Source organism: Eublepharis macularius, chromosome 5, assembly GCF_028583425.1.
Source record: "Eublepharis macularius isolate TG4126 chromosome 5, MPM_Emac_v1.0, whole genome shotgun sequence".
Lineage (NCBI taxonomy): Eukaryota > Metazoa > Chordata > Lepidosauria > Squamata > Eublepharidae > Eublepharis > Eublepharis macularius.
In genome coordinates, this window is record NC_072794.1 from 10,550,142 (window position 1) to 10,566,894 (window position 16,753).

Consider the following 16,753-nt stretch of genomic DNA (forward strand, 5'->3'; position numbering starts at 1 on the left):
CCACACAAGGGGAGAACCACTCTTTCTCCAGCTTTAGTGAGCCAAGAGTTCAAAATGAGACCACAACAACCATTTTGGATCATGTAGGCATATTAAATGTTTTATTTCACCCTCTCCTTTATCTTTTTTTTAATTCAACATTTTTTGTAGATTTCCCCCAGAATTGTAGAAATATCTACACCTTCCTGTAGTTGGTCCCATTTTGCAGAATGTTTCGGATGTGCACTCTGAGGTCAGGTAGAGAATTAGCCTGAAATCAATGTTGGTGGAAACGTAGCTGTAACTAAATTTGAAAACCTAAAAGGTAAAGAGGCCAGAGAGAAATCTTCAAAGTAAACAAAGCTTGCCCCCAGATACTGAGGCATTTGAGAGCCCGTGCTCTCAGGAGTCTGCTAGGCTGTGCGTAAAGCTTTAGTATCATAGGAAAATGTAACTGAAAATGCAACTAGAAAATTACTTAAAAATACCTCCCCATGGGTTTCACTGTTAGAAATAGGAATTAAAAACGACACGACGACTCGCCTGTTTGTGAGCACCTGTGGTGCCATTCGTCTATAATTAGCAGGAAGCACGGAATACTTAAAATGCCATGCAAATTATCCGCCCCACACAGAATATCAAGTAATCTCTTTAGACACAGTCCAAAAGCAACAAAGTAATATTTTATTAGGGCAAAAGTATAATGAAACAGTAAGAAATCTTTTGAGCTCATAAGAATACTTCACAGCATCTTGTTGCTCAGAGGAAAAACTCAACAGAGGGAGAAGAGAGATGATGTCTCAAGACATGACACAAAGTGTAGAATAGACTTAAGAGCCAGCAGGATGTAGGGATTAAAGTCTTAGACAAAGAAGTTCTGGGTTCAAATTCCCACTCTGCCAAGGAAGCTTCCTGTATGACTTTGGATTCAGTGGCACACTCTCAGCCCAACTGCCTCCTAGGGAGGTTGTGAGAGTCAAACAGAGGAAGGGAGAATGTTGTAATCCACTTTGGGTCTGCACTGGGGAGAAAACAGGAGTATAAATGAAGTAAATAAAATGGAGCAGAAGTGGTGTAATGCAGACTGCAAGTGCAATTTAACCTTCCCATCTCCACCTTTCTGCCACAGTCCTGGCCTCCAAAACCTGCCCCCTGTAAATTCCTGGACGACAGTATGGAGGCATGCAGTGGGATAAGGAGGGAATCTGATGGAAATCTTGCATGAATGAAACGTGGCACGGATCAGACTCTGTTAACAGACTTCAGGATGCGCACATGACAATTGGGTTGAAGGAGAAATGGCTGCTCACCTGCTGAAAACACAACACAGCAGTGACTCAGATCAAAATACACAGGTCTCTCCAAAAGCAGGAAAAGCCACTCATGCTTATATTAGCAAAGCAGCTTAATCCGAGGTGGTGAGCTAAAGTGGACAGCCAACTGGAGCCAAATTTGGCAGCTGAAGAGCATGCAAAATGCCATCACTGGGTTATGGAACAGGAGAAAGAGTACCTTCAAAGACCCCTTCCCCATGAACAGCCGAATCCAGCAATGCTGTGCTGACCATTAGAAAAAGATTTAAAAGCCTCCCAAATGCATTTTTTTTTGCTACAACCAACAAAAAACTTACACAAAGGCACAGGCAAGTTTCTGAGTCATCCAGAGTTCTTTTACAGCAGAACTCCCTGAAATGTTTAGGCAAACAGATAGTCACAGCAGCCACTGAGCCTAACAGATAACATGAGATATCTAATCAGAAACGTCTCTGCTGCTGAACAAACGGGCTGTTCTCATATTAAAAATGATTACCAACAGTTATCGTAATGTCACCTTGCTCACTAGACTCCAAGAAGCTCAAGGCAGCATCCAACAGGGTTTTTAAAAATTTTTATCCTCATGGAAAAACTCACACACCCCAATGATGTACTACTGTGCATTTCCCTACCAGCAGCAGCCACCAAAGATATACGGAGGGAGCCACACTTCTGGAAGTCATCACAACACAACGCAACCGTAACCCAAACCTTTTGATTCTGTGGACACTCTGGAATCCTAACACAGCATGGTGGATGTAACCACAAAATTGCGGCAGCAGGAGGAGAAGCCAACCACAAAATGTCAGGGAGTAAAGTTAGGCATAACTCTCACACTAACTCAACATTTCAGGCAGAAGCTCTGTTTAACACGATGTTTTTAAAAATGAACATTGTTTAAAATATTTTCTGGTGTACACACGGCTTCTGCCATGCAGCGAAGATCCTTGTGCTGTGGTGGCAGCTGCTAGTTAAGCAACTTTTCAAAGATCAGCACAACCAATCAGATCTTCAGTGGCCAATCAGAAGCCCTGTCGGGCAAAAGCCCCACCTGGCCTTGCCCCTTTGGAAAAACACTTGGTGGGTATAAGGGAAGGTGTTGGTGGGCACCGTGGCACCTATGTGTACCCTGCTGGGGACCCCCGTAGCATACTGTTCTGCCCTCAGCAGAACCCACTATACAACACACTAGCTGCCTCAGAAGGCACAACAAACCATTGTGATGAGGGCAAGCCAGAAATTCCTCAGCCTATACACACACTGTCCCTCACAACACAGAGCATCCAGACTGAAGACTTCTTGGTCTCTGATCTAACTAAAATGTGTTACCATGGTGAAAAGGTGCAAAGTTTTAAAGGCCATGCTTTGCTTCTTGCCTACAAACGAGAATTCTCAACCACAGCTTTTCTCTGATTTTCAGGGCACAAAATACCCCTTCAAACCACACGGGACCTGACGCAGGCATCTCAAAAATTCTGGTTAGGCTGAAGATCTCCATACTGGGAAAGGAGCAATAAAAATGAGACGCAGTTAAACACATACACAAAAAGAGGGTGGAGGGAGGCTTACAGTCTACTATTAAGTTTCCCAAACAGCATGCAGGGCAGGTTTGAACAGCAGTTCCAGAAAAGGAAATGCCTTCCTCCACAGGTTAGGGGCAAAATGCAATTCTACCAGGGGACTACTCTGCGGTCAGCAAATGAATGAAGAGAGGGACTTTTACCTGTGCTCTCACGAGTTAGCAAGCAATGGAGGTACTTGTTCGTGCTCTCCCCAAGGCCTCTTTTTAATATTCTTCTTTGCACTGCCCTGGCACCCCTGCCCACGGAGGTGTCACAATACCCAGCCATGACTGTGCTGGCCCTGCACCGCGGAGATAACTCAAGCTGTAGGAGAGCAAGCAGGAAACCAGGCAGATCTCCCACTTTTGCAACACGCGCTGCTCTTAAAGAGACACTGCCCTCCACAAATGAAAGGGCCCTGGCGGGAACACCTGTCCCCACCGTCGCCTCCTCTAAAGACTGCGAGTGGGTAAAAACAAAGGCTACAAGTACCGATTTCAGTTGGGGGGCCTGAACATCTTCTATTTGTTAAAGCTACCCTGGTCCTGAAAGACAGAAAAAAAACCCATTTTAACATAAGCATCAGCTATTAGTGTTTGCTTGCAAGTTTACAAGCAGCCACGAGCACTGTGATCTTTGACACTGTCACATTTTAGGTAGTTTTCTTTCCTTTTATGCTCACGATGACCCCAGAAGGTATGACAGACTGAGAGAGTGGGACTGGTCCACTAAACGTCACCACAGGCAGAGGTCTGAACCTGGGTCTCCCCCACCCAGTCCAGCCCTCTAACCACTAGACATCACTGCCTTCTTGGTTTACAACTGGAATACATGTGCCAATGAGCAAGTGAACCCTGCACCGCAAAATGCATCTGGGGCTGCCCCAAAGCTGCACATTACGCAACCAGCAGACTGAGCCCAAAGAGATGTCCAGCCTAAAATGTATGTGACGGACCCCACCTTATGGAACAGCCTGCCTGAGGGCAGGAGTGCTTCCGGTCTCTCGGCTTTCTGCAAACTATGCAAAATTGAATGATTCAGGATGGCCTTTTTAAACAGGAAGGAAATGGTTCAAAGAGATGCTCTGAGAAAGGGGGTGCAGGCCATACTACTGCTGCTATGAGTATGCTCATAGTTTCCACACAGGCGGTGGCAGAACAGCTGCAGGTTTTCCTAAAGGATTTCTCTATCCTGGACCCATTTCAGTCTGGTTTCCGCCCAGGGTATGGGATGGAGATGGTACTGGTGGCCCTCACAGATGATCTTTGTAGACAACTGGATTGAGGCAGCTCGGCGCTGCTGCTATTATTGGATCTTACAGTAGCATTCGAGACAGTCGACTATGATCTGTTGACCCATAGCCTCGCAGATGTGGGGATACAGGGGATTGCCGTGCAGCGGCTTGTTTCCTTTCTCCACAGTCGGGGACAGAGGGGGTGCGGAGGAGTTGTTGTCATCGCGCCACCCATTGAGGTGCAGCATCCCACAGGGGGCGATACGCTCCCTGATGTTGTTTAACATCTATATGCATCCCCCTTGCCCACTTGGCATGAAGTTTCGGGCTGGGTTGTCACCAGTATGCGGATGACACCCAGTTGTATCTGCTGATGGGCGGCCAGCCTGACTCTGCCCTAGATGCCTTAGTTAGAACTTCGGAGGTCATTGGCTGGATGGCTGAAGCAGAGCTGACTGAAACTGAATCCCACGAAGACGGAGGTCCTGCACCTGGGCCATGGGCTGTTGGCTCGGGGACCTGGCTTCCAATTCTCAATGGGGCGCCACTTGCACCCATTCTGACAGTTTGGCGGTGATCCTGGACGCCTCCTCATCAATGGAGGCCCAGATCACAGCAGTTGCCAGGCTTGCCTTTTTCTATCTGTGGCAGGCCAGGTAGCTTGCCCTCCACCATTCAACCCATGATCTAATGGCAGTGATCCAGGCAATGGTCACCTCCAGACTAGACTACTGCAACTCACTCTACACAGGGCTTCCTGTGGGTCTGGTCCGGAAACTACAGCAGGTCCAGAATGTGGCTGCACATTTCCTTACAGATACTCTATATAGGACGCATATAACACCCGTTTTGCGTCAGCTGCACTGGCTCCCAGTAGAGTTCCGGATCAGGTTCAAGGTTTTGGCTTTAACCTATAAAGCTCTTAGCAGACTGGGACCAGCATATCTGCGGAAACACCTCTCACCATATGTTCCCCGGAGGGTGCTCCTATCAGCCGACAAACAACTGCTGGTGGTCCTCGGTCCCAGGGAAGATCACCTAGCCTTGACTAGAGCCATGGCTTTCTCGGTCATGGCACCAACCTGGGAGGACTCTCGCGCCCAGCAAGATTTGTTATCTTTCCACCAGGCCTGTAAGACACAGATGTTCCACCAGGCATATGGTTGAGGTTGGGGCTTGGATCTTGCTGATCTCCTGTTGAGGGGAAAGTGTATCCCTTCACTTCAGCTTTTCATCAGTTGGTCCACAATATTTTACCCACCCACCCCCAATGGGATGTATTGGCTGAGGTTGAGAATATGTGCTGCCGTCTAGAGCTGTCCTTTTACGGAACTGTGTGTTTCTTTGATACGTGTTCTAATATGAATTATATTACTGATGTTATCCGCTCTGAGCCTGCTTGCGGGGAAAGCAGACTATAGGACTAATTTAATATGTCACGTTAAACTGTCTGTTTTGTTTCAGCTCTGTATCAGATTTCTGCTCGTTTTCAAATTTCTGCAATTGTATTATTTACTAAATGTTCCTGCCATTGATCCGCACTCCATAAACAGCCTCGATTCTCAGGGAGAAAGGTGGACTATAAATAACGTAAATAAATTCAGTCCAGTTCAGGATTTATTGCATTGGGCCAAAGGCCATTGCAAAACGTAAATAAATTAAAAAAGAAATAAGTGCAGCTGCTCATGGGGCCATACCCTAAGCTGCACTTTGGGTCAAACAGGGCCTCATGGTGTTGCTATGAAAATGGACAGGACACAGTGATTCTGATGTATGATTTCAGAATGTAATGTCACTGAGATTACAATTACATCTAGGATTTTCAGAAAGCGCAACCGCAAATAAGGAAGTAGGAGCCCCTTTCCTCAAAAACCACCTTGGCTAAGTCAACCTTCCACCCTCCCCCCCCCGTCACAAATCCATCATTCCCTTCTCACTTCCTCATAGCCAGATTGTGCCCATAAACTTTTCATAAATGGAAAAAGGAAATCATCCAAGAAATACCTTGAAATGCACTCTTTGCACACATATTGTATTTTAATTGTATTTTTAATATGTTGGTAGCCGCCCTGAGCCCGTTTGCGGGGAGGGTGGAATACAAATTTGAAATAAATAAAATGAAACATCAGCATTTAAATAGTATTCCCCCCCCCCCACCAAACAAAAAGAGACATTTAAGTCATGAAAGGGTTTAATACTCTAGGCAATTTTAAAAAGTCAACTGTTACTGTGAAACACTAAAGCTAATCTTTAAAGCTATAACTCATTACTACAACTTTTAGCAAAGTTAGAATGGGCTATTTGTTAAACAGATCATCTCTTTGGCTTTTATTCTGAAACGCTAGGATCAACCTCAGGTGACAATTTTAAAAAATGAAACTGAGGCAGAAATAAAAACAGTGATCACTATTTAAAAACATACGTCCATTCTTAAAGGCAGTTGTGTTAAATATGGTGGTGGAAAGTACTGTCAAGTCACAGCTGACTTATAGCGACTCCTGCTGGGGTTTTCAAGGCAAGAGACTAACAGAGGTGGTTTGCAAGCCAACTGCAAATCAATTATATTTTATATACATTCTCACATGTGGAAGGGATAATTTTAGATGCCTTTCAATGTAATCCTAACAACACTTTCCTGGGAGTAAGCCCATTGACTACGCTTGAGTAAGATTCTGAGGGGACTCAAATGCAGGTCCTTCCAGATCCTAGCATGACACTCTAATCACTGCAGAGAAGTTTTGTCTTAAAAACGGACAAAACCGCAGAGGAATAAAAATCACAAAACATCAGTCCCAATAACAAGCTCACAAATATGTTAATAGCCAAAGTACAATAAAAAAAAACAAAAAAACAACAACCTCCCCAATAAGCAAAGCTGGGAATAACCTAAGGCAGTAGATCCCAGGAACAGCCAATCAGAAGGCAAAGATAAATTGGTAGCTCCGGGTGCAGAATCAACAGAGCCAAAAGCTTAAATTCAAAATACGTGGAAACTGCTCAACTGAATCAGACAAAAGAACCACTGTACCAAGCAGCCCGTTTACAGCAACAGGAGAGAAGATGTATCTAGGAAGTTTGCAAGAAGAATTTGAAAGCAATAGCCCTCCCTACTGGTTTACCCCCAGCAGGGGATGTTTTAAGGTAGACTGTTCCTAAGCATGCAGGTTCCATTCTGCTATTATGCTGTTTTTAAAAGAAGAAGCCACTCCCCAAGAGCATCAGCATGCCAGGCCCAAGCACCACCTAGTCCTCCCTCCACTGGCAACACGGAAGAGGAGGAAGATGCAACAAGGCCCTTTCCGCCAACCTGCTTCCCACCCATTTGCACACCATCCTTCTTGCTCTAGTCTCAAGTTTTCATTTTCAAAGGGAAGCAACAGAAACACAGCAAGAAGAGGCTGGATGAATACTTGTCAGAGATGCTTTAGGCTGATCCTGCACTGGGCAGGGGGTTGGACTAGAGGGTCTGTATGGCCCCTTCCAACTCTGTGATTCTATGATTCAAACCAGCAATAAACTGACCAGCAGCCACTCTGAGGCAATGCAGTTCCACAAAATAGCACTCTGGCAGAGAACACACAAATGGATCCTCACAAGATGGCTCGATGGCAGCTTCAGGAGGAGGAGGAGGTGGTGGTGGGGAGATGGCCTTTGGAGCCTGGGACACCCTACTTCAAGCAGAAGGGGAGAGGGCTCTTGCACTCCCCGCCTTCCCCACTGACACATTTTAAAGACCCTCTGCGCACAAGTATCCCCCACTTCAACACTGACAGAGGAGACGTCCACTGAAAAAAACTCTTCCGGGCAGCCTCTGAGCATCTGCAGAGTGGCCCCCATTAGAATCCTCCACTCCTAAACTGGAGTGGAAGGAGGGAACTCGGAGCATGCGCAAAAGAATACTTAGGCCTGAACCAGAGGGGGGTGTTTACCGTTTACGACCCCCTTCCCTTTGAGCATGCGCACAGTACCTCCGGCGAGAAGGCATACAGCGCGCACACCTCGCGCTCAGGCCTTAGGCTCACCTGCCGCTGAGACGGAGGCGCGTCTGCTGGGACCGGCCTGGCCGCTGAGGCGACGGGCGGGGACGGCTGGTTCGGGAGCCCCCGGCGGGTGTCGGAAATGGCAATAGGGCCTCCCGCAGGCCGGCCCGAAGGGGCACTCGACGCCGCGGAAGAAGCCCTTGGAGCGGAGCATCGCGACGGCATGGGGAGAAGGTGGGGCGGCTGCCTCTCGAGACCCTCAACCGTCGCTTTTCCTCAGACGGTTTTCTCTGTCAGGCCGCTGCCATCTTAGCTGCGGGCAAGGAAGGCCGTGCGCCTGCGCGTCCCCGAGGAAACGGAAGAGCCGCCATCTCGCCTTCGGGCAAGGAGAAGACAGCGCATGCGTGTTCCTGGAACCTTGAGGAAATGGAGCAGAAGGCGGAAGTGTGCCGCCATCTTTTATAAGGGCATGAAGGGAAAAGCCAAAGGAGCAAGAGCGAGGAGAACAGGGAGAGACCTTCCCTTTGGACGGGTTGCTGTTAAAGGGGGAGGTGGCTACGCTGATGCCCGATAGAAAGTTGAGAAGTAGGAAGAAAAATTAGGGAGGGAGCGTGGGGAGAGTTGCCAACTCCAGGTAAGGGAATTCCTATAGATTTGGGGGGTGGAACCTGAATGGGATATAATGCCATAGAGACCATCCTCCAAAGCGACCATTTTATCCAGGGTGACTAATCTCTGTAGAGATCAGTTGTAATTTCAAATCTCCGCTGGCAATCCTAAACGTGGGCTGGAGCACAGTCAAGGAAAGGGCACGTTATTCCTATTAAAAAGGAGAGCAGGGTACGACTCCAGCTGCACTTTAGAGACCAACTAGATTAAAAGGGAATTAAATGCGAGCTAGTGTGCTGTAAGTTAACGTGACCCGGAGGCAGGCACGGGTTCACATTTCCACCTACCACGGAAGGTCCTTGGGTTAGGGACAAAGGATAAGGTTGCCAATTCCAGTTTGTGAAATCCCTGGTGATTTGGGGGTGACAACTGTGGGGGACAGAGTGTGAGAAGGGAGGAGTGCACAGCAGGGACGTGATGCAACTAGGCTACCCACCTTCCAAGTGGGGCCTGGAGATCTCCTGACATTACAACTGGATCTCCAGTTCCCCTGGGGACATATGGCTCCATTAGATTTGAGTCCAGTGGCACCTTACAGACTGACAAGATTTTCCAAGTGTAAGCTTTCGAGAGTCAGAGCTCTCTTCTTCAGGCACAGCACACCTGAAGAAGGGAGCTCTGAATCTTGAAAGTTTACACGCTGAAAATCTTGGTAACCCTGTTCATGGGAGAGTAATATTGTAAATTGCTTTGGGTCTCCATTGGGAAGAAAAGCAGGATATAATTAAATAAATTCATGGAGGAGAGGTACATTAAGAACTATTAGAACATGGAACTTCTACAGTCAAGAGGCATTCCACTCATCACTACCAGTTTGCTGGAAGATAATGGCAGGCTTTGACCTCCATGCTTGGCTTGTAGGGCCTTGTAACTGGGCCATATTGTTGGACACTGCAGGAAAGCGGATGCTAAACCAGATCCGTCAGCACCTTTAAGACTAACCAACTTTATTGTAGCAGTTTGCCAGCAGGTGTTCTCCTTCTTCCATCTAAGACCACCACTTCTTCTGGGGCTGCCCATCTGCTATGCCCATATACAGACTCCCAATATTTGTTTAAATAGCCTGCTCCTGGACTATTTTAATGACTTTTTAAAAATTATTGATTTTATATTTTTGTGACTTTTAATGTATTTTTTAAACGTTAGCCGCCCTGAGTCCATCTGTGGGGAGGGCGGGGCATAAATCAAATAAATAAATAATAAGCTTTCAAGAACCACAGCTCGAACTGTTGTGCTCAAAAGTTTATGCTACAATAAAGTTGCATCTGATGAAGAGAGCTGTGGTTCTCGAAAGCTTATGCTACAATAGACTTCCGGTTTGGGATTCATGGAGGTCTAACGCAGCTCCATTTGTGGAGCTGACCGGATTGCCGTTTTAACCGGCCGGAGGGGTGAAAATAACCCGCGGCCGACTGCTCTCAGGCGGGGAGCAGGCAAAGAACGCTCAAGACCCTAGGGTGAGTTAGATCTCGGACGAGGGGGGGCTCTACACAAGGAGTCTCCCCCCCGATCCTTGAGGTCCCACCTTGCGACGGGTCGGCTATAATCTCTGCGGCAATTTTGGGGCCAATTCGGCTGGCATAAGACCTACATACCCAAGCTTCGATCGGGGAGGGAAGTCGAGAGGAGAATTTAAGATCGAAACAGCGATTACAACCCGAGAAAGCTGGAGAGAAGGTAAAGATCGCTATCTCTTGAAACGGGACAGATTGATAAAAACAGAGAGGAAAGAAAGTAGACTTTTAAACTGCAACAGACTAGCGAAAAGGAGGTGAAGACTCGGCAGGAGTTGTATTTTAAAAGAGACTAAGTTTAAAGAAGTTATTACAAAAATCGGACTATTGTTTTGAATACCTGTGGTTTTGGAGCTGTGGGAAAAAGACACCATCGCGAGACCTGCTGTGGGAAGACGGGAGACAGGAAGTACGTAACAACAATAGAGTGGCTGGAGGGAAGCGGCCCTTGCCAAAGGACAGGAAGTGGGGAATCGCCATCTTTGAAAGTGGAAGGGTCGTGGCTTCAGCGGAAGAGGAAGTAGGCCATCTTGGATTATAATAACATAGAGAAACCATAGAGAAAAGACGCCCGACATTTTGGATATAAAAAATTAATTTTGGCAAAGATTGGGACATTTAAAAAAAAGGAAAACGTTTAATTATACGCCACGGAGCTGAGGAAGAGAGCAGATTCGTGGGAGCGAGCTAAAGCAAGCCCCACGATGTCGAAAAAAGAGTGGCAATCGGCAATAGAAAACTTGGACAAAAAACTTATAGACATGATGAAAGAACTTAAGGACACGAAATTGGAGCTTATTAAAGAGGTCAAGGAAGTTACACAGACAGTAAAGTCGGAGCTGTCAGAAGTGAAAAAAGGTGTGGAAACGATTAGCAGTGAATTACAAGGAACGCAGCAGAGAGTTAAAACAGTAGAAGACGCGATGGAGAATTTAATAGACACGCAACAAACAGAGATGAGGCTGGTGAAGGGGAGGATTTCAGTTGCAGAAACTAAACACATGGAGAAGCAGCTTCGTTTTCGTGGTCTGCCAGAAGTGGAAGGGAAGTCAGCGCAAGAACAGATGACTGAGGTGTTGGCTGATTACCTGGGGAAGGAGGAGGAGGAAATTGTGGCTATCCTAGATGTGGCGTATCGTGTGAACTCGAGAATTGCAACCCAGAGGAAACTACCAAGGGATGTGATTGTGCAGTTTACAACTAGAAATATGAAAGAGAGGATTGTGACCAAACAATTTCAAGATCCATTGGAGATTGATGGCAAGACGATTATTATAATGAAGGAACTGCCCAGATCAGTGTTATTGGACAGGAAAAAATATAGAGTGCTAATTCAGACTTTGAAGGACATGAATATCAGATACAGATGGGAGTTACCGGAAGGAGTGTCCTTTGAGTTTGGAGGGGCAAAAAAACGTATCAGATCTGAGCGGGAGATGGAGAGATTTATCAAGGACAATGAAAAAGACTTACCAACAAAACTATGAATATGGAGTGTAAAGTATTATCTTGGAATATAAATGGACTAAACTCACCGAATAAGAGAAAAAATATTTTTCATTGGCTACTAAAACAAAAATGTGATATTGTTTGTTTGCAGGAGACCCACATTAGAAAACAGGATGTAAAATATTTAAAATCTGGAAAATTGGGCAAAGAATTTGTAGCGGCTTCCAACAAGAAAAAAAGAGGAGTGGTGTTGTATATAAAAGAGGAGCTGCAGCCAAAATTTGTTATGAGAGATGTGGAAGCTAGATTTGTAGCAGTGGAATGTAATTGGAACTTAAAGAGAGTGTTGGTAGTCGGACTTTATGCACCTAACGGTGCAAAGGAAAGCTTCTTTGAGGACTTAAGGAAGCACCTAGACGATCTTGTATATGACCAGATAATTCTTGCTGGAGATTTCAATGGAGTGACAGATTTGGAATTAGACAAAAAGACTACAAAAGCACAAAAGAAAAGAGGACTATTGCCAAAGCTTTTTTTTGAGTTGATTCAACAAGAGACTCTCGAAGACGTATGGAGGAGAGAATATCCTAAAACCAAACAGTTTACTTTTTATTCTGCAAGGCATCTTACATTATCAAGAATTGATATGATCTGGGCCTCAAAGGACTTAGCGCTATGGACTAAGGAGGTAGAAATAATGCCGATGGTAGGCTCAGATCACAACCCAATTATGTGGAAATTTGGAAAAAGGAGAAAAAGGAAAGCCTGGAGAATAAATGAGGACCTGTTACAGGAAAGTGAGAATATGGAAACACTGAGAAGAGAGACTAAGTATTTTATACAATACAACGTGAATAAAGAAGTACCAACCAGTAAAGTTTGGGACGCGTATAAGGCGGTTGTAAGGGGCATACTAATGGACTTAAATGGTAGAGCAAGGAAAAAGAAAGAGGAGAAAAGACAAGAGATTGAGGAGAAAATAAAGGCCAAAGAAGTACAGTTAAAAAAGAGACCAGGGAAAAAGAAAATACATCAGGAAATCAAAATTCTTCAAGAACAGTTAACAGCAATGAGTAACAAAGAATTGGAGTGGAACCTTAAAAGACTGAATCAAAAAGCTTTTGAGGGTGCTAATAAACCTGGGAAATATTTGGCATGGCAATTAAAGAAGAAAAGGGAAAAGAAAATAATAAATAAAATTTGTGAAGAAAACAAAACGTATTTGGAGCAGACTACCATTAGTAGAGCCTTTTATAAATTTTACGCTAAGCTGTATAATAAAAAAGAAGTAAACAAAGAATCAATAGCATCATATTTGGAGAAAACCAAACTTCCAGAGATCTCGGAAGCTTGGAGAAATAAGTTGAACAGTGAAGTAACTGATGAGGAAATAAATATGGCAATACAATCCGCAAATCTAGGAAAGGCGCCAGGGCCAGATGGACTTACGGCTAAATTTTATAAGACAATGGCCAATGAACTGGCACCATTCCTAAAAGAGGTGATGAACGGAGTTTTTAGGGATCAAAGAATTCCAGACACTTGGAGCGAAGCGAATATATCATTGATCCCAAAAGAGGGCCAAGATCTGACTAGCGTGAAAAATTATAGGCCTATATCACTACTCAATAATGACTATAAAATTTTTGCGAAGATATTGGCGGAGAGATTGAAGGGGTGGCTCTCGGAAGTCATAGAGGAGGAACAAGCAGGCTTTTTGCCAGATAGACAAATAAGAGATAACTTAAGGACAGTGATCAATGCTATTGAATACTACGACAAGCGTTGTGACAAAGAGGTTGGTTTCTTCTTTGTAGATGCTGAAAAAGCGTTTGACAATTTAAACTGGGATTTTATGTTTGCCACTATGGAAAAGCTACAAATGGGAGAAAGATTCGTCAGAGCAATCAAGGAAATCTATAGAGACCAGACTGCAGCAATTGTAGTGAATGATGAATTGACCAAAAAATTGACGATTAGTAAAGGAACAAGACAAGGTTGCCCGTTATCTCCATTGTTGTTCATTTTAGTATTGGAGATTCTGATGATACAAATTCGACAAGATGAGGAAATACGAGGAATAAAAATAAAGGACTACTCATATAAGGTCAGAGCATTTGCAGACGACATAATGTTAATTGTAGAAGACCCACTGGAGAACATGCCAAAAGTGATAGGCAAGATCAAGGAGTTTGGAGATTTGGCAGGTTTCTTCATTAACAAAAAGAAGTCAAAGATATTATGCAAAAACATGACTAAGCAGAAACAACAATTGTTAATGGAAACAACGGATTGTGAAGTAACTAGTAAGGTGAAATACTTGGGAGTTGAGCTGACTGCAAAAAATATAGATTTGTTCAAGAATAATTATGAAAAATTATGGACTCAGATAGAGAGAGACTTGATCAAATGGAATAGATTGAACCTGTCATGGTTGGGCAGGATTGCAGCAGTTAAGATGAATGTGTTACCAAGAGTAATGTTTTTGTTACAGACAATACCAATCATCAGAGACTCTAAACAATTTGAAAAATGGCAGAGGAAAATATCAGATTTTGTTTGGGCAGGCAAGAAGCCTAGAGTGAAAGTAAAAGTTTTACAAGATGCAAAGGAGAGAGGCGGAATGCAACTGCCCAATCTGAGACTTTACCATGATGCAATCTGCCTAGTTTGGCTAAAAGAGTGGATGACATTAAAGAATAAGAAACTATTAGCCCTAGAGGGATATAAAAAAATTTTTGGATGGCACGCATACCTATGGCATGACAAAGTAAAGGTCAACTCGATGTTCCTGCATCATTTTGTAAGGAGAAGTCTATTTACAATCTGGAAGAAGTATAGAACTTACTTACAAGAAGGAACCCCCTTGTGGGTGGTTCCATATGAGGTGATAGATCCGAGAGCTGTGGATAATGAACAACAATGTTTAACGTATAAAGAAATAACTAAGATTGAAGTATCTAAACTTAGAATAAAGACGCAAGAGGAACTATCACCTAACTATGATTGGTTTCAGTATAGACAGATTAGAGACTTATACAACTCAGACTTTGCAAAAGGGGGCATACGAACAGAGAACTCGGAACTAGAGCAGACCCTTCTTAAAGAAGACAAGAAAAGAATATCCAAGGTATACCAAGTATTGTTGAAATGGTATACTGAGGATGAGATAGTTAAAACACAGATGGTGAAATGGGCTATAAATTTCAATAAAGAAATAACAATGGAGGCATGGGAATACTTGTGGAAAAATACAATGAAGACAACGACATGTATTAATATTAAAGAGAACATTTTCAAAATGATCTATCGTTGGTACATGACACCAAAGAAGATTGCGCTAGGGAATTTGAATACTTCTAATAAATGCTGGAAATGTAAGAAACATGAGGGCTCCCTCTATCATATGTGGTGGTCGTGTGAGGTAGCTAGGCAGTTCTGGGGGGAAATAATAAGAGAAATGAGTGAAATTTTACAGTTTCAAATAAATAAGAACCCAGAACTCCTGCTGCTAAACTTGGGAATGGAGGGAATTCCAGCCCATCATAGGACGTTGATTTTTTATATGACTGCAGCAGCTAGACTTTTGTATGCGCAGAAATGGAAAGTACAAGAAGTACCAACTATTGAAGATTGGATCTACAAATTGCTGTATATGGCTGAAATGGACAAGATGACAAGAAAACTGAGAGATCTGGACTCAGGGCAGTTCAACACAGACTGGGAGAAGCTGAAACAATACCTGGAGAAGAAATGGGAGGTGGGAGGAAAACTGTGGCAGTTTGAGAACTACTGAAATATAATAAAAGTATAAAAGAGAGGGGTGACTTTACCGGGGGAGGAAGAGAAATGTGAATTTATAAGCAGTTAGATTAATTGATTGAGATATATATAGATATGTATAGGTCAACTGATAGAGAATAATTAATGATAAGGTTTAAACATGAGGATTGACTAACTAACAATATTTTCTTTCTTTGACAAGATTTATATGCACCAAACTGAATGTATAGAAGAGTTAAATTGATTGAGTATCTGAGGAGTTATATAGAATTACCATAAAAAGTTGAAATGAGTAATATATAGAGAACAAATCAAATTGTTTGATTTAAATGTGGGAAATTTTTATGGTTTATGATATATAGGTTTATATAGAATTATGCAAAACTGGAAAATGGGATAAATTGTTTATCTAAAGACGTATAGTTTGGGTGTATAATAATTAAAGGAGTTAATGATGCACTGCTTAATATAATGGAGAATGTATATCTGTATTAGACAGAGGAATTTAATAGAAGTAAGGGAAAAGGGACAGAGGGTGGGAAAGCTGTTGGAAGTCAACAAAAGGGGGGGAAAGGGAGGGGGTTAGAAACGAAAAATTAGGGGAAAATTGATTGTGATGTAAAAATAAAAATGTTCTAACCCAATAAAAAATTTTTCAAAAAAAAAAAAAAGAAAGCTTATGCTACAATAAAATTGCATGACGAAGAGAGCTGTGGTTCTCGAAAACTTATCCTACAATAAAGTTGCATCTGACAAAGAGCTGTGGTTCTCGAAAGCTTATGCTACAATAAAATTGCATGACGAAGAGAGCTGTGGTTCTCGAAAGCTTATGCTACAATAAAGTTGCATCTGACGAAGAGAGCTGTGGTTCTCGAAAGTTTATGCTACTAATAAGTTGGTTAGTCTTAAAGGTGCTACTGGACTCTACTATTTTGCAAGTACAGACTAACACGGCTAACTCCTCTGGAGCTAGATCCATCAGGGCTTCTCCTAATGTGACTGGAAAAGTCTGTTGACAATAACCGGTGAAGCTGCCAACTTTTCTCATTGAAAGGCTCGTTTATCTTTAAAAACTATACCCCTCCAAGATCTGTGTTAGCTTGCAAGGGTAGAAGTGTGCTTCCACTGATGCTAATGGTGCTTAAGAAGCACAGGAAACTGGTTAGAGAAAAGAAGATGGTAAATTCCAAGTAAATAACCTTAGGGAAGGGGGGGTATAAGCAATGGAAGTGTAAGTTTGGGCCTTCAAAACTGCTCCTGCTTCTGGCTG

The 16,753-nt window shown here is 43.6% G+C and overlaps 1 protein-coding gene across 1 annotated transcript in view; it reads right to left on the reverse strand.

Moving 5' to 3' along the window:
- The window catches only part of REXO1 (RNA exonuclease 1 homolog), a 37,218-nt gene extending 28,848 nt beyond the window's left edge, over window positions 1–8,370 (reverse strand). Inside the window, exon 1 of the mRNA XM_054981233.1 lies at window positions 8,111–8,370. Coding sequence (XP_054837208.1) covers window positions 8,111–8,282 — 172 coding nt within the window. The 5' untranslated portion in view covers window positions 8,283–8,370. The remainder of the gene's footprint in view (window positions 1–8,110) is intronic.
- Window positions 8,371–16,753: the final 8,383 nt, after the last annotated feature.